The 26362-nt window shown below is 40.6% G+C and overlaps 1 protein-coding gene across 2 annotated transcripts in view; it reads left to right on the forward strand.

Moving 5' to 3' along the window:
* The window catches only part of zdhhc2 (zDHHC palmitoyltransferase 2), a 30019-nt gene extending 3990 nt beyond the window's left edge, over positions 1–26029 (forward strand). The window contains exons 2-14 of one of the 2 annotated variants that reach the window (XM_088636881.1): positions 6210–6236; positions 6774–6868; positions 7727–7847; positions 8287–8356; positions 8472–8504; positions 10409–10529; positions 10802–10840; positions 11259–11391; positions 16754–16880; positions 18248–18346; positions 19446–19561; positions 21350–21419; positions 23135–26029. In XM_088636881.1, coding sequence (XP_088493007.1) covers positions 6210–6236; positions 6774–6868; positions 7727–7847; positions 8287–8356; positions 8472–8504; positions 10409–10529; positions 10802–10840; positions 11259–11391; positions 16754–16880; positions 18248–18346; positions 19446–19561; positions 21350–21390 — 1022 coding nt within the window. In that variant the 3' untranslated portion in view covers positions 21391–21419; positions 23135–26029. The remainder of the gene's footprint in view (positions 1–6209; positions 6237–6773; positions 6869–7726; positions 7848–8286; positions 8357–8471; positions 8505–10408; positions 10530–10801; positions 10841–11258; positions 11392–16753; positions 16881–18247; positions 18347–19445; positions 19562–21349; positions 21420–23134) is intronic. The other variant, XM_088636976.1, reaches the window with a different exon arrangement.
* The last annotated feature ends 333 nt before the right edge of the window (positions 26030–26362 follow it).

Raw genomic sequence — 26362 nt, forward strand, 5'->3', positions numbered from 1 at the left:
GCTCGGAGGCCTTGCAGGTGGTGATACTCTATCCAGCAATGCGCTGAGAGTTCTTGTGGGATCACAAAGGAACATGCTGTGCTCGTTGTTCCCAGATTCTGAATCTGCTGCCTTTATCCTTCTCAATCAAATGGCTGCCCATCATGCTGTCCAGTTCAGAAAGTGAAAAGGAGTGTTTTTACAGTCTGTTTGTCAGCTTGCGGCTGCTTGATGCCCTTTCATCTGCTCGTTTCGTCTCTTGTTCAGAATGTGGAGATGAAAATGGACCAGGTGAGTGTGGGGTTGCAGTACTAGCCCTGACGTCATTAAACTGACGTCTGCACAGTCAGACGACGATGAGGAGGAAATTCCCAGTAGCAATGCTGGGAAAAATATGACTGGCCAGCAAAATGTGAAAATGAGCATGGAAATGTTGGGATGCAGGTTGTTATCAAGCAGATGAATGCGCATTTCATTTTTGTTTTTCGCCTTCTAAATCTTCAATCCAATCTCGAAATGCAAAAAAAAAACAAGAATTGATATGACTTTTAATGCACAAGAATTACAGCTCTGATAGTTACATGCAAGCCTTTGCAGACATTAGTGTTGACATCCTCTATACTATCAACAGTATGCAGTGCTGTATATAGGTGCAGGGTGAGTGTACCTGTGCACAAGCAGAAGGAGAGTGGTGGGAGACAGTCAGGCTGGTAGTTCAGACAGGCCTCAGGATATCTAGCTGTAGTTTATGGCATTGTTGGATGTTCCTGTGCCGAATCGGACAATTTCAGAAAGGGATGAAAGTGATGACAGGAAAGCAAACAGAAAAGCAGGTGTAGTAGTTCCTAGTGACCAGACGTTATCGCAGATTCAGTTAAAAGTATAGTGAAAGACAAAAGGTTTTCCAGAATCCCCTGTCAGGAGCAGAGGTGGCATCGCTGTTTTGCATTAAGATCGCAGAAAGTGTTTTTAATGTATTTTTTTCCTAATGAGAAATTTCAGAAACTATATTTGCAAAATGAATAAAGTAGCAAAAAAATCTAATAAAACTGCAATCTATATGGTACCACATGCTTGTAGACATGGAGCTCTGTATTCAGTGGGTATCTACAGCAAGAAATGTTTGCTGCTGTACATTCAGTTCAGTCCTGTTCTGTTTCCTGTTCTAATTAATTTGTTTTCCGAAGACTGAGAGGCAAATACATCCTCACGCCCGTTTTGCTGTTTGTTATTGAGAGCAGAGTGAACTAAAAATACCCCGTCTCTTAGGACTGGCAAGAGTATTGGCAGATATGCAGTTTTATTTCCACGAGACTGCAGAATCTGTGTAATCAGGGGAGTCTTTCAGGCTGCTTCTTCCCCAGGGACTCTTGGAAAACTACATCACATTCACAGGCGTGTGCACCCCTCACACGGAGCAGGAGATATCTGATTTCAGGCAGGGCTTCACCGTCGCACACAGGGATGGCCCTGGAGGGAACAGGCAGCCGCCGAGGGTGAGATTGGCGCTGTATTGCATCATAGTGTGGTGCCAGCCGGAGGACGTGAGGTGGAAAGTGCTTGCAGGGTACCTGGGAGGGCAGTCATGTGGCAGACTGTCTCACAGTCACTTGGTCTCACAGAAGTGTCACCTGTACACCCTGGGGCTTACACCCGAGGGGCACCACCTGTGTCACGGGTGCACGGCTCAGATACCCCCCCGACTCCCACCCCCCTGAGCCATCGTTCCTCCGCCGGAAATGCGGTACGAAGATGCAGGGACTGTTTTGAAGTTTGTTTAGATGCCTGCAGGCGGTCTAGTGGTCACGGTGTTTCCAGAAGGGTCAAGGCTCAATTTAAATGCCCACGGGGATTGTGCCAGGGCGTGGCTCTGGGTGGAAGATCATAGTCAGCCTCCTGTGGTCACTTTGTGGCAGAATAATGCTGACCGGTGCTTTCTGAGTGGATTGTAAAGAACAGGAATGACTTGTCTCTAGTAATAATTCATTACAATGTTATTTTATCACTGCTGTTCAGGGCTGATTTCAGATTGATGTTACTGCATTAATGTGTCAGTGCAAACGGAGCTCTTGGCTATGAACAGAATGGCCTCCTTTTGTTTGAATCCTTACTCATGCTCTTGCTGTTTCTGAAGAGAAGAATGATATGCAGGATACTGAAGTACTTCTGCTTAAGCAAGGAAGATGTGCTAGTGAAATAAGTCATTTCATATTTTTGATGTGTTGCCATTTAATATGCTTCAGTGTTTTGTTTCCTTTGTTTTGTTATTGTTGAGCTGGTGTCTTTGGAAAGAATTTCCAACTGAGTCTTTTCTGTTTAATAATAAAACTTCTGTCTTTTAAGGCTCACTTCATCTCCCGTCTGATTTAGAAACATTTTCCATTCGTTACGGAGAAGGGCTTCCTCTGAAATTATTTCGCTGGAGGGAAGAACAGACAATGGTCTTCCTTGAGCTCTCCTAGTTTCAAACTAGTACAGCGGGTTATTTATTGGAACATGCACAGCTCCAGATTGCACTGTGATCTGAGGGTTGCCTCGAATAATGGAGGAATATGCCTGCGGACAGCGTCTCCAGAGCACAAGACGTGATCCGATATGGCTGTGTTATTCCAAACAGCAGTGCAATCGAATGGATGTCGCAACACAAGCTGACAGCATTCCTCTTGTTTTTTAGTGTATACATTTTCTTCCTAAATGCCATGATAGCTAGCTGCTACCTCTTCTAAAACTTACTGGGCGGAACGGTGGCACTGTGGCTGGAAGGTTGCCGGTTCAAATCCCGCGGCCGGCAGAGGAATCCTACTCCGTTGGGCCCCTGAGCAAGGCCCTTCACCCCAGCTGCTCCAGGGGTGCCGTATGAATGGCTGACCCTGCGCTCTGACCCCCAGCTTCCCTCCCTGTCTGTGTGTCTGTTTCGTGGAGGGCAAACTGGGGTCTGCGAAAAACGAATTCCTAATGCAAGAAATTGTATATGGCCAATAAAGTGATCTTATCATCTTTTCACCAGTGTAAAATCTTATAGTTAGCAAAATGCCAAACGTGTTTTGGAGATGGGAAGACAGTAGTATTTTAACCACTATTATTCTGGACTCTCAGGACCACAACAGAGAACTGTAAGATAAAAAAAGATTTTGATAGGGGTTTAATACAGGGAAGAGGAGCTTGTTTCGGTGATGGTTAGGAACTGAATGGTTTTCAGGGTTCTTGTGAAAAGGTTGCTCAATGATGTGCAGGGCATTGTTTGGATCTACATACAGTATATTACCAAACAATCATCTATTGCAGCTACTGACACCCTGCACCTGGAATTGATATATTTCTTATATTCTAACTTATTTAGTCAACTTTAACTTAGTAAAGAACAGAATCTGAGATCTAGATACCATGATTTTACTTGACTGTTTCTTAAACAACTGTTCTATCAGAGAAATTATTTGAGATCTGAAATGTCCAGAGAATCCCTTAATGTCCTGGGTAAGACTGATCTCCACTGGAGATAGGAGACCACTGTGGCATTTTGACCAGTTCAGCTCCCTGCTCTCACTGCTCTCACAGCATGAAAACTGTACAATAGGAAGATAATTTGCTCAGCCATGTTTTAAGTTATATTTAACTTATTTTAATTGGTTTTCATGAACATGGGTCATTATATCTTCATGATAATGTGTGATGTAACACAGTTATGGAGCACAATCTCTAAAGCAGAAGTAATGTTGTCCCCAAGCACAGGGATCTCTTCAATAAGGCTTGTTTTGGCTGGCTCGGAAAGTCCGCTGTCCTTCTGTGTGCTGGGAAGCCGTTTTCAAAAAGACAAAGGATGAAACACTCCACTTATCACAACCATTTCCTCAGCCGCTTCTGTCTCTTAAACATCCAGGATGAGAAAGACAGAGGATTAGTCTTGTGTTGGGTCTGGGAATTGCTACAGTTATGTGACTTTTTCACTGACTTTTAAAATGATAAAAAGAAACTAGAATTATTGCAAAGATTAGTTTTAAAAACTTGAAATACGGGGTCTTTGCAATCAACTATGGCCATTTTCTTCCTTTTAATGGTATTATAAGACAGAAAGGATATGTGAGCACATCCTCACTAGGGGTTCTTTGCATACCCTCCTGCTGTACTAACAGTGATGAATAAATACTATTGAGTTTTATTTCCATAGTCTTAGGATATTTAGAAAATATAATTCTGACAACACAGTCTTACATCTAAGTGAGAACGCACAAATGAGTTTAGAAGTTCAAGGTTCAGTACATCATAACTTTGTGGAGCATTATACATAGAGATGCTGGGTTGCTCTCAAACAACTTAGTCGTTTTTTTATTTTGTTTTGTGACACAACGTAATGGAACAAAATAATTTTGAAAAGGTTTATTAGACTCACCTTAAGTGTGTATTGATATTCCACAAAATCAAATAAACTGCAACAGATAAAGCATCTTTATTTTGTGAGTGAGTGTGTCCATAAGTACTGGTATTACAGTGGGGTCCTACAGTGTGACTCTAATCCAGGAAAGACACTAAAACGTTTATCGTGACATATTTTCTGTTTACAAGTATGGAGATTATAATAAACATCCTGTAGAGCAACCATGTTTTACTTGTTTGCTCTACATTTTCTGTTTGTCATTTTACTGTTTTACATGGTGTCAAGTGACTCCAACAGCGGACAGAAAAATAGGTCAAGCAGAGATTGCTCCAGGATACACAGTTATCCAGGCAGACAATACGATTAACTCTGTCGTTGCACTAAAAGGATAATTGACCTTGCATTCATATGCAATTATCTTGGTATCGTGCCATTTATCAATGTACTGAAGCTACATAGGTGAATTATCCTTTAAAAGATCCTGAAAAATATTGCCTATTCTAACACATCAAGATTTTCTGTAAAGGAACAAGTAAAGCTTATTTCTAGTAGGCAGCTGCACCAGCAGGCATAGGCTGCAAAGGAAGACAAGAAACACAACGTTTCGGCCATGGAGCCTTCTTCAGGTGTCACACCTGTGTTTCTTTCCTTCTCCTTTCAGCAGGAATAAACCTTTACTTGCTCCTTTGAAGCTTATTTCTATGCTGAAAAGTATAAAGCAGTCAAAACTCACTGTTTCACCTATGGAGTTTTCTCCACAGTGCAATTAAATTCAAATTCTGTGTTTCCTGTTGGGGTGCTGGTTTAAACTCTGGTACAAGGCTGTTGGGCATTTCAAAAACGTGTGCAGTGCTTACAGAAATCAGCACAGACTTATCCTGTATGCATCTCAAGAAGTAGTATTAATATGCATATATAGTTCAGGTGGGGAGCTGTGTCAGCATGCGTAGGCTGCAAAGGAACAAGTACAGTAATAGGTTTATTCCCTGCTGAAAAGAGAAGAATGAAAACACAGCGTTTCGGCCGTGGAGCCTTCTTCAGGTGTGACAGCACGGCCGAAACGTTGTGTTTTCTTTCTTCTCTTTTCAGCATGGAATAAACCTATTACTTGTTAATATGCATATGTATGTCATGTGCATTGAAAATTAAAGTTTTACTCCAAAAACTACAAAATAATGAAAAGCTGTGCTGTGTAGAAATCTGGTGTATAAATTTGGAAACCCAGATGCAGTGAATGAGCATTGGGTGTCAAGTCCAACTCGCTAAATAAAACATCTGTCATTCACTTGCTGGTCTGTACCATCGCTTTTATTTAGTGATCGCGATGAAAGCAGGAAGTGTACTCTACAAGAAGGTGCTTTTAATTTTTTAGCATCATGATTGTATGAGAACTCAGCATTAGTTCTTGGATCCAAAGGGAAATCTTGGCCTCTGTCCTTCAGCTTTTACATCTGTTCCCCTGGAGATCAAGTCAAAGGCTGAGACACACGATCTCCTCTTGGATAATTAATGGGCTCATTGTGAGACTGCATGTCACCTGTCTTGCGCTGTGAAATTCAGGGACGGTAGATTGGCTGTGAGTTGGCATTTTTAGTGTTTTTACTGTGGAAGTACTAAAGAGACAAGGTGAGCAGAAGTTAGAGGGTTGCTGCTTGTGCCAATTTGGAAAGCAAATTATTTATATGCATATAATTATTGATATGGAAATTATAAAATATTAATAGTATCAACAAAAGGCATATCATCCAATTTATTTCATTAATCAGTCTTTTTATTTGATCTTGAAATCAGAATTGTTCTTCTGTTTGCACGTTAAAGAGAACAGAAAATGTAATTGCATTTCTCTCGTTTCTTTCAGAGTCCATGGAAAATACTGGAGAAAAGAGTAAGTAATTGTGTGTACCCCGACTCGAACCCTTTGCTTGCTGAGTTAGACTCCAGCTCCCCCTATGACCCTGTACTGGAAATAACATTAGAAAATTGATGGATGTATTAATTAATTAAGTAAATGCATTGCTAAATTCTGTTGAGCTGAAGCACTGTGCTCTAACACTGCACCCTGGATAGAAAATGGGTAGATTATTTTTAATTCAAAAATACTTTTAACTACATTAAATCTGAACACTACGATTGAATTGACAGTTAGACTTTTCTATGGCCTTATTACATTTTCACACTGAGTCTGACCATCGCAAAGGTGATATACTGTATATAATGTTTCTATTCAAAATATTTTTATATCATATTTTTGTACTCAAATGAAAACAGTTTGGTGCTTGAGAGGCTTTCATGATTTTGTAAACTCCATAAAATTATTTGTCATATATATAGCAATTACTATTACCTCCCCTCAAGAGCTCTGATTAGAATGAACTCCAGTAACAATTCTCTACAGTAACATCCGTATTTGTCTCTTTTATAGTTGTCTGCCTCGTAGCGTACCACCTCTTCTTCCTCATGTTTTCCTGGGCCTACTGGAAAACCATCTTCACAAAGCCTCTGAATCCCCTCAAGGAGGTGAGTGCTGGTCTTGCTTTGTGTTATTAATAGCCAGCATGGAAAACAGCAGACACTGACACTCCAGAAACTGAAGAGCTCTACTGCATTGTATGGCATCAGATGTGGCATTTTTTTCTTGCTACTATTCCAATCCGGTAAGACCACAAACAGTAGTGTATTCTAATAGTAGCTGAGGACAGGACTGACATTTTGTATATTCACATGTTTTCTTCCCAGTGAGCATGATGGGAACACTTTGCCTATGATATAACAGACACTGTTTTAGTTGACCTGTGTGTTCTGCTCAGGCGTGTGCAGCAGTTATGATCGTAAACATGAAAGCAGGAATATCATTTTAAAATGCTGCTGAAACATGCTGCAATTTGAATGGGATTTTCAGTGGAAAGCTGAATGGAAGGGAAAGCACATTCTGTTACATTACATCCCACAGATGATACATGCTGTTTTTCACTGAACAGCTATACAGTATGTGACATACCAGTACAACAACTGACTGTCACAAAATTAAAGAGCATGTGAGACCTACATCTTGCTGCTCGTTATCTGGTGCGTGTGATAAAGGTATTGGGTTGCTGTTTTGAGGGAAAATATGTTGTAGTTATTCTGTTTAAATGCCGGCCTGATCCCAAGAACCCAATCCAAGCAAAAACAATTTTAGAAAATATTTTAGGTACTGACAGACTACTGCAATATACTTGCATCATCAAAATATCTGATTTCCCCACTTAGAACGTCCAAACATTGAAAGAGCCCAGTGATTCTTTTTAGAAATCCCAGCAAAAGGCACCAGGGGTCTCTGCATGTAGAGGCAAGAGGATATTGCTCTTTATTGCTTAATTTCTTCATCGTTTGCAGTTTCATCTGTCGTACGCTGACAGAGAGCTCTTGGAGAGAGAAGATCGAGGAGAAGCACAACAGGAGATCCTGAGAAGAATAGCAAAGGATTTACCCATCTACACCAGGACCATGTCTGGAGGTACAGTACCTGCAACTGGAGATTTTGTCTGCTACAAGTGTCTGGTGATAAGGTAATTCACCGGTTATTGTGGATCAGGATGCACGATGATGGGTGCTCTCAGTAACCGCTCCACTAAAAGTTTATGTTTCAGGAGTATGTGCTCACATGCTATACAGTTAGGTGACTCTTCCACTAGGTTGTCTCCTAGCTTATCCTGGTCCACAGGGGAGAGCGCTCGTAGTGGTCGGACACCACATGGCACACTTCTGTAGAAATCTACAACGCTGCATAGAAGATCTGCCCATTTCACAATCTTAAGAGAAAATAATTTAAGGGACGTTTTACAACAGGGAAAGGCTTTGGATCAATATGGTATTTCCCTCTTATAAATAACAGCACACATGGCTTATTGGTGATCTAGTTTCTGAAGAGCTCTAACTCGCTGCTCTCTCCTCAGCAATCAGATACTGTGACCGTTGTCAGCTGGTGAAGCCGGATCGATGTCACCACTGCTCTGTCTGTGATAAGTATGATTGATATTTGACGTCCTGACATGAGTACCTAATTAACGTGGAATTATTGGTCTGTGATTCATCACTTTTACCATAACATCAGCAATGACTTGTTCTTTTGCATTTACAGATGTATACTCAAAATGGACCACCATTGCCCCTGGTATGTTCTATGTTATCATTTTGATCTCCATGTACAGTAAATGCTACGAAGAAATGAAGTCTTCCGTTATATTTTGTTTCTGGGAGAATAGACCTGGTCAATGCTCGAATCCAAATAGTTCAGGATAGTACCTAATGGTTAAGCATTTACTAATGACTGTAGTGATGTTACTACTGTACTGTGCTATAAATGAGCAGGAGTGTGAATGTATTCCTACCTGTTATTTATGCATCAGCTAATGACTTTAAGAATGTCACTTAAATAATTAAACAGAAATATTAGTTACTGTTCTGTGCTGTATTAAGGTAAAGTTTAAGTGTTTGAGTGAGAACTTTTGAGTTGTGGAACCAACTGGAGATTAAAACTCTGTAAGTAATAAGAATTTAGTTTCTGTTACATGAGTTTTCACCTTATGAGCAGTTTTCAAGGAGAGAATTAAGCTCATGTAACGAGGGATTACTGTAGTTTAAAAGCCTTGTCTACCTTTGACAGGTGCAGTTTTCTGACAATATCAAAGCTTATGTCCGGTAATTGTCTAGTTTCTTAATGTCTGTTTAAAATCAGTGGTGGTTTATGGTAATGACAACTGATGAATTGATGAACTGGTAACTGAAACAGTAAAATAATGTAGTAAAATGATGTGAAATGACAAGACAGTCATGATCCGGAACCAGAAACAAGTGTGTGAGAAAGTTCTTGGCCTAGAGAAATATGTCACACCTGATTTATTCACACAGCTCATCTCCTGACTCATGTCACTGTTGCTATAAAAAGCATCATTCAATGTCTTAATTCGACTGCTGTGCCCCCTCCATTGTCAATACACACATCTGCAAGGAGCTGAATCTGGAGATACTGTACCCCTGTAGTACCCTGGCTACAGAGGTCCATTGCCTCCGTAGGGACTGTCTGCTAAAAGTAAATTCAGTGTATCTTTCTCCCTGGATACACAACCAGGGATGCTCAATACAGTTTTTTTTCAATACGTTCAATACGTTTTTTTCTTTATGGTACAGCTTAATAAGTTTTTTTTTTCTTTATGGCAGTAGGGCTGAAAGAAAGATTGGCACACTGGTGTTTCTGTTGCAGTAAATATTGTTTTTTTTAAAAGAAAACCGTCGTCTGATGACTTTGAGTATAAATGCTTTATAGATTGTCTTTCAGATAGATGTTTTTCTCATCCTCTGGGGCAATTTATTGAATATTCTCGAGAGTGTTGAGACAAAGCAAAAGGCAACTCCCCATGCTCATGGTGTATTATCTCACAATTCATCTAGCACAGCCAGGCTCAGTAGAAGAGGGGAGGGAATTTGTACAGATATCTATTTTAAATTGAATTGTTACCGATAAGGCAAAAGAACAAGGTGAATTCAGCAGACATCAACTGGACTGCATTGTAATGCATTGTACTTAGCAACAGCCATTTAAAGGAAAACTTAACTCAAGTTTGACAACCAAGTCACTTTCATCCCAGCTGTGTTAAATTATGTCTTTTCCATCATTTCCCGAAAGCTATATACTGTATAGCATAAGAAAATGTGTTTTTCCTTACTGGACACACACTTCCCCTTCTGCAGAGGCTCCTTGGCAATTTCCCTCATGGGATCAATAAAGTATCTGTCAATCTTGGTCACTCCTCACTCTGCAGGGGGTCCCGGCCCCTCATCCTCTGGCCAGGGGGAGTTAAGCCACATGCTCAATAAATGTCCTGAAACACTTCATGTTCTTGTGCGTCAGTGTTTCCCGTGAGCCTGTGTTATTAGAAACAAGTGTGTGTGCTTCACCCGCAGTTGCAGGGATTGTGTGTTCTGTTGTGGGACAGAGTTCGATGTCATTGTGTCTTTGTCAAACATGAGACGTACCGCACAGTGCATTTTGTCTAATCCCGTTCTGTGTTTTGTCAGGGTGAACAATTGTGTGGGATTCTCCAACTACAAGTTTTTCATGCTTTTTTTAGCGTACTCTCTTCTGTACTGCGTGTTCATTGCTGCTACAGACTTGCAGTACTTCATCAAATTCTGGACTGTAAGTTTGCCTTAGTCTTCTTGTCATTTCAAGTTATGTGAACAGCTTAATGTCTGTTAATACTGATTAAGACAGTTAATTTAAAATGGGTTGGAAGCTTATACAGTATGCAGCATGCATTCATTACAAAGAGATTTGTCTGTACATTAAAAAGAAAAAGTGCTTCCTAGTATAGAAATGGTTAATTTCATGAAATGTTGTGAAATGAATGGCTTTTTAAATTCTGATCTTATAAACATGATTTTTTATCTCTTATTTTTCAACATGCGAAGGCTGGTGGTAACATACATAAACATCTTATTCAATATGTGGTAGGAATCCTAGCAGATCAGTGGCATTGTTTTTGATGAACACTGATTGGCACTGCCTTTTCTAGGCTTGCTAAATATCCTGGCATCTGTCTGTAGAAAATAGATTTAGATAAACTAGAACATAGACACAAATATTTCACTGCTCTATAATCGCTTTGTATTGGTGTTTACATTCCAGATAATCAAACTGTGATTATTCACAGTAGTCTTAGAATACAGCATGGTTTTTAAAAGTACTGGTCATTCATACCATGCACATGCATGAAGCATCCAGAAAAACGATCCAATATTAGTTCTTACCTCATTCTTCTGATCATTGCCGATCATTGATCATGCCAGAATGAATAACCCCTCTGTCTTGACTCTTGCAATCTCTGTCTGTTCCTGATCTGCGTGTTGTTTGCATGTGCCTTCCCAGAATGGTCTTCCTGACACCCAGGCCAAATTCCACATCATGTTTCTGTTCTTCGCTGCTACCATGTTCTCTGTAAGCCTCTCCTCGCTGTTCGGGTACCACTGCTGGCTGGTCAGTAAGAACAGATCGACTCTAGGTAAGGCGTTTTCTGCAGTAACATGTCATCCTGCATTGTCCTTTTAGGTTGGAGTATCTTTATTAATATGTATTATTACAACATTGAGAGGTTAAGGTACGAGGTTTTGAAATTGCAGATTTGGAAGGGTGAGGGGTAGGGTTCTACTGTCCTAGTAATTCTGAAAGGGGAGTAAACACAGTTCACACGTATAAATCCATATCCATGAGCTCCTCAACAACTCAGTCTTAGGCATGAGTGTGGGGATCAGGCCGTGCATTAATCACAATTAAATTAAAGCATGATCGTGTTACACACTTACGTATAAGCACTGCTATTATGTTCTCATATTATGTTTTACTTTTTTTACTCTCTGTTTTTATTTCTTCTAGAGGAAACGGGTAAAAGGTGATCTTCATAAGTTTTATCCACATTAAAGCTGGAGATCTGTTTTTTTGATGTACAAAAAGTAGCCTATCAGCTTCATGAATTCGTACAGAAGGCTACAATGTTAGTGACAAGGAGCACCTGACAAAATGTCATTAGATTTGATGAGTAAATGTGGTGGATTAGCTGCCACAGCAATTCATACTGGCTGCTCATATTCAGTTTTTCTTGAGTCATATATATTTTATCATGTATATGTGTCATTTATCCTGAGTTGTTATCATCAGGGTTTTGAAAATTCAGATCAGTGTGTTAAGTTTTCTGAATGGCAATCCTGGCTTCTCACTCAAACTGATCTGTGATATTATTAATCACAATAATAATAATTGCAGAAAACAATGGTGGAGGCTTTCTAACGCTCATAATAAACATGGAGCCGTGTAGCTCAGACGACAAGGGCGTCTGGCTCCTGACAGAAGGTCCCGGGTTCAATCCCAGGTAGGGGCAAGCAATGGCTCCCATCTGGTGACCCTCCTGTTCATTTTGACTCTGTGATTACTTAGAACATTGAGATGATAATAATTGATCAAAATGTACTTCATTGTGAAATCTTCTAAATTGCTCCTATGAAATTTAGTCACCTTGGGTGAATCACGTTTATTAATTATCACTTGAGGTTTCTTCAGATTTCTTTTTATAGCCCCATTATCACATCGGCTTTGTGCAATCCAAACCAGGTGGAAATCGCTGTTTCCTCCTCAGTACTCAAGAAGATGCACGGTATTGCATATTCAGAATATTAAAAAAGCATTTATTACTTTTCCTTTGGCCTTTAAATAAAGGTCTTTACTTGGTTTAATTGCTGTAAAAGAAAAGACAAATGCTGAAAGGGTCTCTGTTGCTGTCCTGACCTGTCCTATTTCATTAGTGTCAGGGACCATAACATTAATGTCACTTCACCAGAGAGTAATGATTATCCTTTCAGGTTTCCTGTTCTCCAAATCCTTCTTTGTCATATTAGGCATTTTCAGTACCGGGTTGTCTGTTGATCTCTGCTTGACTCTGAAGTTTCTCAAAATGCATGAAACAAAATTAGAATTATAGATGGTTTCTGATTTCTAGCATTGTGAAACAAAAAGGGCTATTTAATAGTCATAATCTCATAATTTATCACAACCATTTTTTATATATATACTGTATATATTCATATTTATCCAATAAGAGCTGCTGAAGATAACATGTGCAGGATTTATTTTTCTGCTAGTAAGTGAAAGTGACATTTAAAAAATTGCGTATTTAATTTACGTAAGTTTTAGTCTCTGATTCCCAGAACTGGGTGTGTCGGCTTCACAGCAACCATGGTTGTGTCTCTGCACATAAAGCACAGGCCTGGAAAGCACAGCCTGTGTGGGGGGTGGAGTGTGTGGAACAGGAAGTAGCCGTTATCCATACACGTTGCTGGGAGCACGCTGCCTTGTGTGCAGCTGTGCACCCTCGATCGGGGCATGCTTACTCGTCAGGACGCAGGCTTTGCTTTAGCTTGTTTTCCAGGGAGCGGATTATCTAGGTGGGGTGTTAGAATGTCAAGCAAGGGGCACAGCGGTATAAACAGGCTTAAAAATGGCTTGTTAATGAGTATTTGAATGCTGCAGCTTAGAAGAGAGGCGTTCATTGCCCCGTACATCAGCAGAGGATGTACAGTATAATCTCCACATGGGCTAGTGATCTTTCCGGCCTGTTTACTACAGTATGTATTAAACAGATGCCATTATCAGCTCCTTGGATTGTCTGCGTGTACAATCATATTTTAATTAGCTGGATTTTACACTCAAATAACAAGCTCTCGCCACGGTTCAAAAATATTCATGCAATTGATATTTTTTTCTGTTAGAATTTGGCACAATGGATGCTAAGTACAGCTTTGAATCCTGCAGGGGCCACAGTTAAAGACAGCATTGCAGACAAGTGCAAGCCTTTCACAAATTACACACCTTTCTTCACAGACGTGAGCATCAATTTCACTGAATTCAGAGCATTCACACTTGAAGGGATTTAGTAGCTAAGCAGTTCACATTGTTCTCCTAATGCTGCCTGCCACCCAACATATCAGATGGGGAAACAGCAAAGAAGATTAAATCCGAGAACATTTTAGAAAAGTGTATCTAGTTGTTTATGTATCTTCTTCCCCTGTCTTTCTCAATCCTGCATGCTCTCAAGATTTTAGAATCTTGATTTTAGAAGAAATTAGTTTAAGCCTGCAATTCACAATAATCCTAAAACTGAGCAGACTTCTGTATTCTCTCAATTTTTTCTTTCATATTATTTACATCCTGGTCTAAAGTTTACTAAAGATTAATCAGATTTACTTAATGAGGGTAACTTTGCCCTCACATGCTTGATGTGAGTGAGTCAAATACTGTTCAATGTGACAGCATGTTTACTTGAACAGACAAGATTATGAGCCAACCAGATTCAGTTGTTTTATATTCTCAAAGGCTTAACAAGACCAGCCCAGTGGACTTCTTCAGAACCAGTAAAGAAATACAAGCCAGAGACTTTGGGACATTTAAAGTGAAGAATTGAAGGAATGATTTTTGATGGCCCAGACTGTCTATCCTTACAGCATTTTCAAGAGAACTTCAAAAGAATATAAAGATTTATCTTGATCTAAAAATAAAGAAGAGAGGCACAAATTAATTTTAAAAATGAAAAGGTTCCTAGCTGCACAGTGTGAGGCAGGAGAAAAAGCAGCTCTTGAGTTAAAGAAACACTAGTTGCTGAGAACACATATCAGAAATGTCACTTCTTCAGTTCTGCTGTAAGTTATTTGGGGTTAAGAATGTTGTTGGTAAAACTGTAAGCCCCATTATACTGAGAGATCTGATTAGCTGAACACAGTGGTCCTTTGACTTTTCCATTTCAGTGATTTTTTAAAAATTCACAAGAAAAGCATTACAAGGGCAAATTTAAACAGCAACAAATAACATATTTGTACCCTGCTGCGGAAATGATGTGGTTTAAATTTTTGTTTTTGTTATATCACATCTGTCCAACAAGCTAGAAAAATCATGTTTTAGGTCTGGGTATTTTTCATAGCCACTGTTCTGTGTGGGATTGCCAACAATCTAAAATATCAAAACATATTCATTATTTCTTTTTGAAAAAATAGAAAACTATTCCATCTAATATACAATTGGAAAATGTTTAGTTTTTACATACTTTACATCAAAGATAGTAGGGACTTTGATGTGATTTTCATATATTGCAAAGTGCTTTGAGATAAGAACTTTTGAAGAGTGGTGTGGATCTCACCGAAAGATGGTAAAATATTACCATCATCCATTACCGTATTACCAATCTTCTTCAGAAGGATAGAGGGTGGCGAAACTAAGGAGGTCAGAGCTCAAGAGGCCGGGTTTGCGATGATGAAAGTGCACCCAGAGGTTGCTGGTAGAGACAGGGGATACGGGCATCAAAGAGGGGGTTTGGAGAGGAAGATTCGGGCAGCATCAGCGCCAAGGCTTAAACAAGCTTCGGGAAGAGAAGAGAGGACCCAGGGAGTAAGGTGAAGAGAGAGATCAGTGCAGGGACCCAGGACAGAGCCATGGGGAACCCCAGTGAAGAGAAAGTGCAGAAGCAGATATCTTTCACCGTTGACCCGGACTTGCACTCACCACAGGCTGTGGACCGGTACATTCAGGCTGTGCCGCCACACAGGCAGCCGCCACTGACGATCCACAGGGTCACCTGGACCTGGGGAGGGATGTCATCTCCGTTTTCACGGCAGCTCCTCCCCCTTTTCAGGCACACGTGGGTCACCACCAGGGGGGTCCACTTAACTCAGTCGCCCTGGGGAGCGATCTGTCTGGAGCGCTTCACCTGTAGCTGGGAGAAACGGTTTTAGAGGGGGGGGAGAGAGAGGGGGGGGAGAGGGGAGAGACAGGAGAGAGAGGGGAGAGAGAGAGGGGAGAGAGAGGGGAGAGAGGGGAGAGAAAGGGGAGAGAAAGGGGAGAGAGAGGGAGAGAGAGGGAGAGAGAGGAGAGAGAGGGGAGAGAGAGAGGGGGGAGAGAGAGGGGGGGGGAGAGGGGAGAGACAGGAGAGAGAGAGGGGGGAGAGAGAGGGGGGGGGAGAGGGGAGAGACAGGAGAGAGAGAGGGGAGAGAGAGGGGGGAGAGAGGGGAGAGAGAGGAAAGAGAGAGGGGAGAGAGAGAGGAGAGAGAGGAGAGAGAGAGAGGAGAGAGAGAGGGGAGAGAGAGAGTACGACATGTACTGCTTTTTAACTTTTATTAACATTCGTGAAATGTAATAAGCATATTCTCATATAGACATAAATATATTCTCCTAGTTTTTTTAAATCCTTGGATTACTTATTCAGAATGACTTGTCAATGAAGCTGTCAGAGTGTGCCTGCATTCATTCAGGCTTGTTATTCGCCTGGTGCCTGTTTGCACCAGATGGTTTTTCAAAATGATAATTGTGAAACCTGTCTGTTCTCTGTGTGACAGAAACAAGACAGCTGGTGTGCATTTGTAAAATAGACGCAAAGGTCTACAAAAATATTAGCTCCTAATTCACTCATGTGGGAAACTTTATTACACAGCATTAACAGTGGGCATCAGTTGGTTTTCTCAAAGTATCATCTGTCCTGTTGTTCATTTGCATATACAGTATGGTGCCATGTTACTGCATTTCTTTGTCCTCTAACGTTGCCAATAATGTTATAAAAACAGCAATCCACTCATTTTTGTTGTTTCTCATTAACTGTGATTTACAATTACATTTTTTTCAGTTGTCCGTGAAAATGAAAACATACCAACCGTTTTAGAGATGTTGTTTCACAAGCTCGTCACAGTGTTGATGGGCATTTAACTAGATGTCAGGAGGCCCTTCGGTTTTTTCACTTTTTCTTAGCGCTGCTGTCTATGACATCAGCTTTGTTTTCCTCGTGTTGTGATGTTTGTGACCCATTTCCTTTCTGTGTTTTTTGGGACGTGAAGAAGCGTTCAGAGCGCCGGCCTTCCGCCATGGGGCTGACAAGAATGGATTCAGCCTGGGGCTCAGCAAGAACTTTCGCCAGGTGTTTGGGGATGAAAAGCAATACTGGTTCCTGCCCGTCTTTTCGAGGTTTGCAATTCACGTGTCTCGGTTTTCACAAACAAAACTCAAAGGTGAAGGTGGAGGACGTAACACGTTCCAGTTCATGCAATTCAGGAAGCACTGAAGGCTGTGTCTAGCTTCCTGCAAGCAGCACGGATCGTGTCAAGCCAGAGTAGATAATAAAGACCCCCTCGATCTGGGAAACAGCTGAATATGATGAACATGAAGGAGGGCTTTTTAAAGTTAAGTCTGGACACTGTGATCTTGCTGTGCAATCACATTGACCTCCTCCTACTGAGCACGTCAGATGCTTCTGGCATTACCTGATTAATTAATATGAAAACTGTGCTTAATTGAAGGTCTGCACCACAGAGGTGATGCTCAGATTGACCCAGACCATTAATGGACTTTTTAATACAATTTTGGGAGGGATGAAGGCAACCAAGGTCTTCATCACCTTCTTCTCCTCTGTCTCTTAATTTTCCGTGTCACTTCCGGAGAACCTGCGAGTACCGTAGTGCGCCTCTCCTCCCCCCTGCCCCCCTCCCCCTGTGCAGCCGACTCTTGGCTCACTCCTGCCTCTGCACGAGGTCCCAGCCGGGGGGCTGGCCGAGCGCCAAGAGGGTTAAGCCAGAACTTCTCTTTGGCACATTTTCTTATTGGGTATTGTTATTCCTTATGCATTCGTTTTAAAGCCTTCAGTCCAGCCAGCTCGTAAAGTCAACCTCACATTATTTAGGGGAGGAGGGCAGTAGCAGAAGGGCATTGATGTAACACGGTTATTGTGGTCGCCGCTGTGAATGTAATGAATTAAGAATTAGGTCCACTTGCTAAAGTATAATGGAGGTAGTTTTCCCTATTCAGATGTGGAAACACTGATTTAAAAGTTCAGTGTACTTTGTACTTAAAAGTGAAGTAATAATATGCTATTAAGAAATGCGTTAAATGATTAAATAACCGATAAACAAAAAATCACCATGGTTACACTACCTCTTTGTTAACAAGTATGATACTATAAAATGTTAATATATTTCAGATGTCATCTATAAGGCTGTTGCAACACTCAGGCACGTGATATTAATTCCTAATGATACTAGTATTATCAACTATGCTATTAGATTCAAAATGTAACATTAAAAGTTGTTAATAATTAAAAGATCTCATAAATGATCTTTGATACTGTATGTACATACATGTATACATGAATATACAATGTATATTTACCTATTATGTATTCAGATTGTATCTGCATTAGGGCAGAATTGCAGGTCAGTCAGAGAGCACTGTCACTTCTCTGACGTCAGCGTTGAGTAAATTGGATTTTCCTCAAAGCCGCCGTCAGTGGAGGGATGAATGAATGACTCTAGTTTTCCTCTTTGTAAATTCGCACACAGCCTGGGTGATGGTTGCTCCTTCCCGACCTGCCTTGTCAACCAGGATCCAGAGCAGCCAGCAACACCCGCCGGACACAATCCTTTAGTGAAGAAGTGCGAGTGAGTCTTTGTGTTCGAGCCCTGACTGATTTGTGGTTCGAATTGCAGTGAGTCTTTGTTGTTTGAGCCCTGACTGATTCGTGGTTCGAGCTGCACTGATTCTTTGTGTTTGAGCCCTGACTGATTCGTGGTTCGAGGTGCAGTTAAGTTTTGTGTTCGAGCCCTGACTACTTCGTGGTTCGAGGTGCAGTGAGGTTTTGTGTTCGAGCCCTGACTGATTTGTGGTTCGAATTGCAGTGAGTCTTTGTTGTTTGAGCCCTGACTGATTCGTGGTTCGAGCTGCACTGATTCTTTGTGTTTGAGCCCTGACTGATTCGTGGTTCGAGCTGCACTGATTCTTTGTGTTTGAGCCCTGAATGATTCGTGGTTCGAGGTGCAGTGAGGTTTTGTGTTCGAGCCCTGACTGATTTGTGGTTCAAGTTGCACTGAATCTTTGTGTTCGAGCCCTGACTGATTCGTGGTTTGAGTTACAGGGAGTTTTTGAGTTCGAGCCCTGACTGATTCGTGGTTCGAGTTGCAGTGAATCTTTGTGTTCGAGCCCTGACTGATTTGTGGTTCGAGTTGCACTGAATCTTTGTGTTCGAGCCCTGACTGATTCGTGGTTCGAGTTGCAGTGAGTCTTTGTGTTCGAGCCCTGACTGCTTCATGGTTCAAGGTGCAATGTTAATCATAGCAACTGCCATCAACAACTGACATTTATCATAAGGATGAAACATAAAACTGATTTACTGTTTAAATTGCAATAATTATTCATGGCACAAGGTAGTTAGGAAAGGTGTTTGTTAACAGGTTCTGTTAGGAAGTGGTTATTTTTGCCAAATGGTAAGTTTTGATTAATAATTAGGAGGTGATTCAGAGTTAATTTATTGGTGTAGGTTTGTCAGTGAAGACTTTATTACTGTATATTTCTTTTATGCAGTTATAATTCTATCTTTTGAGGGGTGCAATGTTTCATTAAGCTTTTTTCAAAGGTAAAATTAATCTTACAGGACAGACTCCTGAGAGAGTTTTTTGTCCTCCTAAGTTATGCAATTTAAGAAACAAAAGCTGGATGCTGTATAAGGTATATGTACAGTATATGTTGCTGTGTGGTTTGCAGTGCCGGGGAAACTCACCAGTTCCCTGCCAAGACTTTGAGAGAATCCCAGAGCCGCCTGCTCAATGCTGGCCAGTCCTGGACCGAGAGTGAGGGCGGCGATGACAAGGACAAACTTGGTAAGAGACACACAGTAGTGGGACTATGCTTTAAAGGGGCAGTAAGGACCTAACCGAAGGCAAACAAACAAGATGTGCAACTGCAGGTGAGGAGTTTACTTTGTGGTGGGAGTTGAATTCAATCGCAGCGAGACTGAAGTCAAGGAAACATGACCTCATTGTGTCACCTGCTAGCACTGTCTCAGCATGTGTCCAGCGGCCTGCTGTTGCACTGTGCCACAGTACCAGCCTCTCCCAGCTGGCAGGGCTCTAGAATGCTGTGTTTTATAACACGTTCTATTCCGACAGTGCTCTAAAGTTACAAGAAACAGAGGCATTAAAATGAGATTTTCACTTGTGTAAGGGAGCATTGCTAAACTTGCTGAACTTTGGTTTTTGTAAACAGTTATAATAACAAGTTCTGAAAACAGATGATTGAGCCACAACTTAATGCATCATTTGGCACTTACTGTAGAACAGCCCAAAATCTGGTAACACAGAGTACTGTCATAAGTTCTCCATAAACACTACACGACGTGATAAAGCAATGTGCTTCAACCCTTTCAACCACTTAAACGACATTACAGGCACAAGATTATTTGTAGGAGTTCATAACGATTTCAGCAGAAAGCTAAGATAGGAACTCTTAGAAGAGTCTGAGCACAACACGTAGAGAGAAGTCAGGTGAAAATGATGAAGGACACCACTTAAGAGCTGACAAGGCATTCTGCAGATGCAGCTAAATAGCAATTGCTCTGGTGCTGTATATTTCGGTGGAATTATATTTAGCTAATTATATTTTATGCCTCTTACTCACTTGTATAGTGTTTATAAAAGAGTTTAGTGTTTTAGCCTCATTCAAGCAATGGGAGAAGATTGAAACGTATTTTTTTTTTGTTGTTACTGTATATTGTAGCTTTACACTCCCCTCCAAAAAGTATTCCTGAAAATGCTCATGAATACAAACAACAAGTACTTTAGGAAGATCTATAATTCATGGATTTGCCCATTTTTCAGTGGTTCATGCAGCTGTTAGTTCTATTTCACCTGTTCCTGTATTCCAGACGGGATATGACCGTGCATAACCATGTAGGACAGGAAGTGCTGAGTCATGAACACTGCCAGAGCTTATCAGTTGTATTAGCTAAAATCTCCTTGAAATACATGTGGAAATCTGTAACTACTTTTGTGTTTTTCATTATTCCGCTGCTGGAAGTATTGCTGTGGTTAACAACCAGAGCATAAATAAAAAAATGCTGGATATTGTAAAGACTTAGAAACTATAAATGGTGGACCTAAACAATCTAATTCAGAAACAACAGAACTGGGATTAGGCTAATAGATTCCTCCCTTAGGTAAACTGCTTCACTTCAAAAGATCTCACTTGATTTATTATATTATTAAGACAGATACAGTTTTAGTTTCAGCAATATGAAATTCAACTTTAGCTTAAACATTGACGTAAAAGAAAAAATAGCCAGAGAGTACGTAGTCGAGGTCTACTAAAATTCTAGGTGTTTTTTCTTTTTAATCTTCTGAAAGCATCAGACTGCCTTTTTCCACATGTAAGAAAACAATCAATAATTCCCCTTTTTATTTCAAGTATCATGAGAAGTTAAAGCAAACATTTGATGTTTTTACAATATTTAATCATATATATATTTGTTACAGTACATCAGCTCGTTTCTGCATGGCAGGTTGTAGAAACTGAACAAATTCTCTCTGTGTCTATCCATGCATGCTGTCTCTTCACTCCCCAAAACCATTATGGGTTCATACTGTAGATGTCTTACTTTTTGTCTTATCCAGGCATGAGCAACCCAGCGATGACCATAGAAAATGAAACCTAGGATGAATTTTCATTTACATGGAAATGAAGGTAAGCAGCATCACTGTTTATTATGAAATCGTTGACCCTTTATCTGTTTTGTTCTTTTTTTAATTGGTTCGAATAGCTTCTTTGTTGTAGGTGCATACTTTGTTCCTGTTTTATATCGATTTGTTTAAAATGTGATATAATCCAAGATGCTTTTGCTAATCTGGTGTCCACCTCATCTTGAGTAGTCATGCAGTCACTATCACCCTCCCATTAGAGACTGAATCATCAGAGTGTAATACACAAATCCGGCACCATCACGTTGAAGGGTTGGCTTAGCTGGGAGATATTCTAACACAATCCTCATGGAACAGAATCCCAGCAAGGGCTTGGTAAAAAGACAGGTTGCATGAGATGGGGCTAACTGCATGTGCTCCCAGCACACTGAGCTGGCTGACACTAATTCATGTTAAGTAATGTTGACATTAATTAATTAAGACAAATTAATGACAGGCTGTGTGGTGGAAATAAAACAATATTGAAATGAAGAGAGCATCTGAAGAAACTTGACAAACTGTGAGCTGTGCTCTAACATTAAATCATCTTGTCCCGATTTATTGATGTTTTTTTCTGGACTGGACTCTAGATTAGAGGTGGTGAAAGTAACATTAAACCGGCTGAATCATATTGCCATAGCTAATATAACTAGATTTTATTTATAGTACTTATGTTCAATAATTCATCTTTTTACAAATTTAAACAATACATTTTAAAATAATTACAATTCCTGTGTATATCAAAGCAAGATTTTCTTCTTAAGATAAGGTAAGATCACTTTAATAGCCACAGACAATTTCTTGCATTAGGAATTTGTCTTTTCGCATACCCCAGCTTGCTCTCCATGAGACAGGGAGAGAAGCTCGGGGTCAGAGCACAGGGTCAGCCATTGTACAGCGCCCCTGGAGCAGTTGGGGTGAAGGGCCTTGCTCAGGGGCCTACTGGAGTAGGATTCCTCTGCCGGCTGCAGGATGTGAACCGGCAACCTTCCAGCCACAGGCGCAGATCCTGAGCCACAGTGCCACCGCTCCACCCCCATCTTATACCAATCCTATTTAAAAAGCAAAACAAAGAAGAACGAGAATGGCACTTTTGTATTACAAAAGGCTCTATGATTTTACCAGTCTAACATTGGTTAGAGATACATTTCGCTTTCACTTGTTGGGAATATCAATTTAAATTTTAAATATGCCCGATAGAGCACCCTGTAGTCAAATGTGAAATACAACTATAATACAGGCACCACATAGAAAACGTTCTTTCATCTATTCAGGATTTGTATGAAAGGTATTGCTTGACATACAATGTGTTTTCACTTTGTGTGTTTTAAATGAGTAAATATGACAAAGTGTATTTAGGATTAGAATCTAGTTTGTTGTAGCACAATTAATCATTACAGAATGTCCTCTTTTTACAGACCAATTTATTTTTTATTGATTATATTAGTATTCAAATGTAATGAATAAAATCCAAGGATGGAAATTAAATAAATAAAGCTGGAGGCAAACTAATTTAAAAACATAAAACGGATATGCAAATCTTTTTTTTTAATCAGGAAAAAATTAAACCATTCCGATACTACACAAAATGTTTTCTTTGCTCAATGTGGCCAGACCAAGCAACATTGTTTAGACGGCTTTTCTTCTGGACAGAAGACACCTCAGCGAGAGGTCGATCACTGAAGCTGTGTTTGGTTGTCTCCTCTGGTTGATGTCGAACAGGTCCGGCCGATATTGAAGATGGTGCTGGAAGTCTGACTTGGCCCGGAGAGGTGCTTACCTGCCCACTGACCCTCCTGTGCCTGTGTAACTGTGTGGACATCTGGCATTCATTCGGCTGATTTCGTGTCACTGCTCAATACGACATTCATACTGTACTTTCAGGAACATACTGGGGGCGGGGGAGGGTGGTTCTGGAGGAATTGGGTTGAGGAGAAACCTGCGGGAGTCAGGGCTTTTGTAGGTAAGAAGGAGTCAGTTGTGTTCGGCCCAGCAGAATGATGGAATTTAAGGTTGTCTGGAAACAAAGTAGCATTCCAGTTATTTACAGTATTTAAAAACAAATCTTTGTGGAAAAAAGCACAGTAAATTGTATAATCATATAACCATGCAAATTGATGTGAGAACGCTTGTTGTAACTGATTGCCATCATTCATGCGCAGCCTTTGTGTACGTTCCATGGTACATATATTTTCTTGCCAAAGGAATTCTTCATAGATGATTTCAATACTGAAACCTGGAACTGCAGCATGGAGTGACCCCATACGGAAAAAAAATATATTTTAATCAATATATGTTCCACTTATTTTTATAGATTTTATATGTGTTGGAATATATATTTTCATAAATTTTAACAGAAAAAAGGCATATTAAATTTTCCCCTTTTAGCTTACAATTTTATATGACAATGTGCTTCAATTAAATGTGACACAATGAAACAACAATCAAATTAAAGTGCGAAGGAAGTAAAAAAAACGTTATGAACAGTTATTGCCCTATCTGGTTCTGAGAGCCTGGTTCACATGAAGTGTTAAGGAAAAGACGTTTTTGTTTCCACGTAACGTGACACACCTATCCCACGTCAGAGTGTCTGCTCACTTACTGAAAGCTTTTTTCCATGAATTTACATGATCAATGTATCAACAATACATAATGTTTGGAGGGTAAACTGTACAGTGTTCAAGTGTTTTTATTTGTACTGTCTGGTTTTGTCTATATAGTGTTAGTCTTATATGTGCAGTAACAATGGAAATTCAGCTTACAAAAAAACAAAACCGTATATAAACTGAGCTATAATGCATGCTAAATTAGTGCATAGAAAATATATTTATTTTTCGTATGGGACATGGATAACTAATAACTCTAATGGTTATTGCACTTTTTATGGCACTTTTGAGTATGATTGAAAATATATTAAATATGCAAATTAACATAAGATATTAGAAATATAACCGCATGAACTGCTGTGTATGAGGAAAGTATGCACTCTTCTGTGTGACTGTGCTTAACTTTTAGGCAGGGTTAGAAAGATCTCGGAGGCTGAGGACATGGTAGGGGCTGAGGAGGCAAACCCAGGAGACTCTTGCATCCTTCTTAGTTTGAGTCACGCTGGTAAAGCCAAGAGCCCAGGTAGTGTCTTTGGCCCACGATGATGTGAAGTTTGGGGTGAGCATATCCTGCTGAAAGACAGAACTCCAAAACTGAAAACAAAATATTAAAATAAAACACCAGGAAGTGGGCGGAACATAAAAACACCACATCAGAGACAGATTGGTGGCATCTCGGCTTGTGTCTGCCCTATCCAGCCTATCAGGCCAAAGACGCAAATATCTCTGCACTCCAGAATTTGCATGCTGATCATCAAAATGGAGTTACACATTCTATTATGTGCCTACAGTTTTTTAATTTAATCTAATGTATTTGTTCCTTAATTGTACTCAACGGTCTTATCCAATAAGCTGAGCACTGTGGTGCCTCCACAGCAGTATTCTTTGTTCATTGAACATCCTGTCTGTCTGTTTTCCCCATGTGTTATAACACCTGGGAGTCTAATGACAGTATTTCTCTTGATGGTCTTGTTTTCCTCCAGTAGTGTCTTCTGTCACCTCCTGTTGTCCAGTAAATGTTAAAACCAGAAGGCTGTTTGCTCTTTCTAGTTTTCCTAGGGTATACTGCTCCTGTGAAGTGTGCATGCCGGTGTCACCAGGGCTCATTTAGTGATCCTGCACAGTGTCAAAATCAATGCCTCAAGCTCCCTATTTTACGCCTGGGGTGTTAAGACCCAGATTGGCAAATCAAAACTAAAGACCGGTATTCTTCTAAAGGCCACCCGAGTTCTGCCTGCAGCCACACACTCCCACAGCAGCCAGAGGAGGTTGAACTCCACGCTTGACAAGCTCACTTCCACAGCCGACAGGAGGACAACAGATTTTGCTGGACGGCGTTCGCTAACCCAGCAGGAACAAGCCGTGCTGCTGGGGGGAAACAGGACCTGTGCTCAAGCCAGGGGAGCAGCAGGCAGAATCGAGAACAGAGCAGCTGTGGGAGCTGGATAAGATCAGACCAGCTGCTAGGACCCAAGCAGGAGGGCTGGAAAGGTCCCACTTGTTTGTAACCTTTCCGATGGTCCTATAGTGAACCTGCTGGATTATAATTTCTTCATCTCCTCCGTGCATTGCCGAGTGTTAGAAACCCTTCATCAGACAGGGGGCTAGAAGTGTGGGGGTGGGGAATGAAAACACTTGAAACATTTGGCACTTTAAAAAAAGTGAGATAAAACTGCACTGCGGAGTGTGGGATTTTAACCTTTTCCCCGCCCAAAAGATTGTATGTCAGTGAGGTAGGATATAACCTTTTACGATACAAAAATGGTGAAGGTAGAGGGTATTGTGTTCAAGGTGCAGTGTGCTACATCATAGCTTTTGAGAAAAAAGTCCCATGTTTAATTCTGTATGCTTCTAGCACTGATAAAATAGATGCATTATGTCTAAATGACCTATTTTTATATTTGATTTGCTGGTGAAATGGAAAATGCTTATTTTAATGAAATGTGAAGCCAGTGTAAGATGTGTATGCCTTGAGAAATAAAGTTCTGCATTCATGTTTTATTTTTAAAAACAGGTCTATTTGTACTTTAAAAAGATAATGGCTTGAAAACACGTGCAGAAACATTAACATACGCTGTACTCTCCTTCATCCAGAATTGAACCCAGGGCCCCGGCGCCGCACGGCAACAATGCTATTTCCCTTGTTATAATTTTGGAGGGGGTGGGGTTAAGAAGGACTGTGTTCCACGCATGCTCAGTACTCTTCAGCTGCAACACCAGACCTCTGAGCAAGAACACGGGGGAGCTGTCATGCCAAAAGCTCACACTGCTAGCTGGTGACAGCACTGAGAAGTCACACTGAGATCTGAAATTGACACTTGGCACATCGTATGCTTTACTGTGC

This window comes from Lepisosteus platostomus, chromosome 1, assembly GCF_059453375.1.
Source record: "Lepisosteus platostomus isolate fLepPlt1 chromosome 1, fLepPlt1.hap1, whole genome shotgun sequence".
Classification (NCBI taxonomy): Eukaryota; Metazoa; Chordata; class Actinopteri; order Semionotiformes; family Lepisosteidae; genus Lepisosteus; species Lepisosteus platostomus.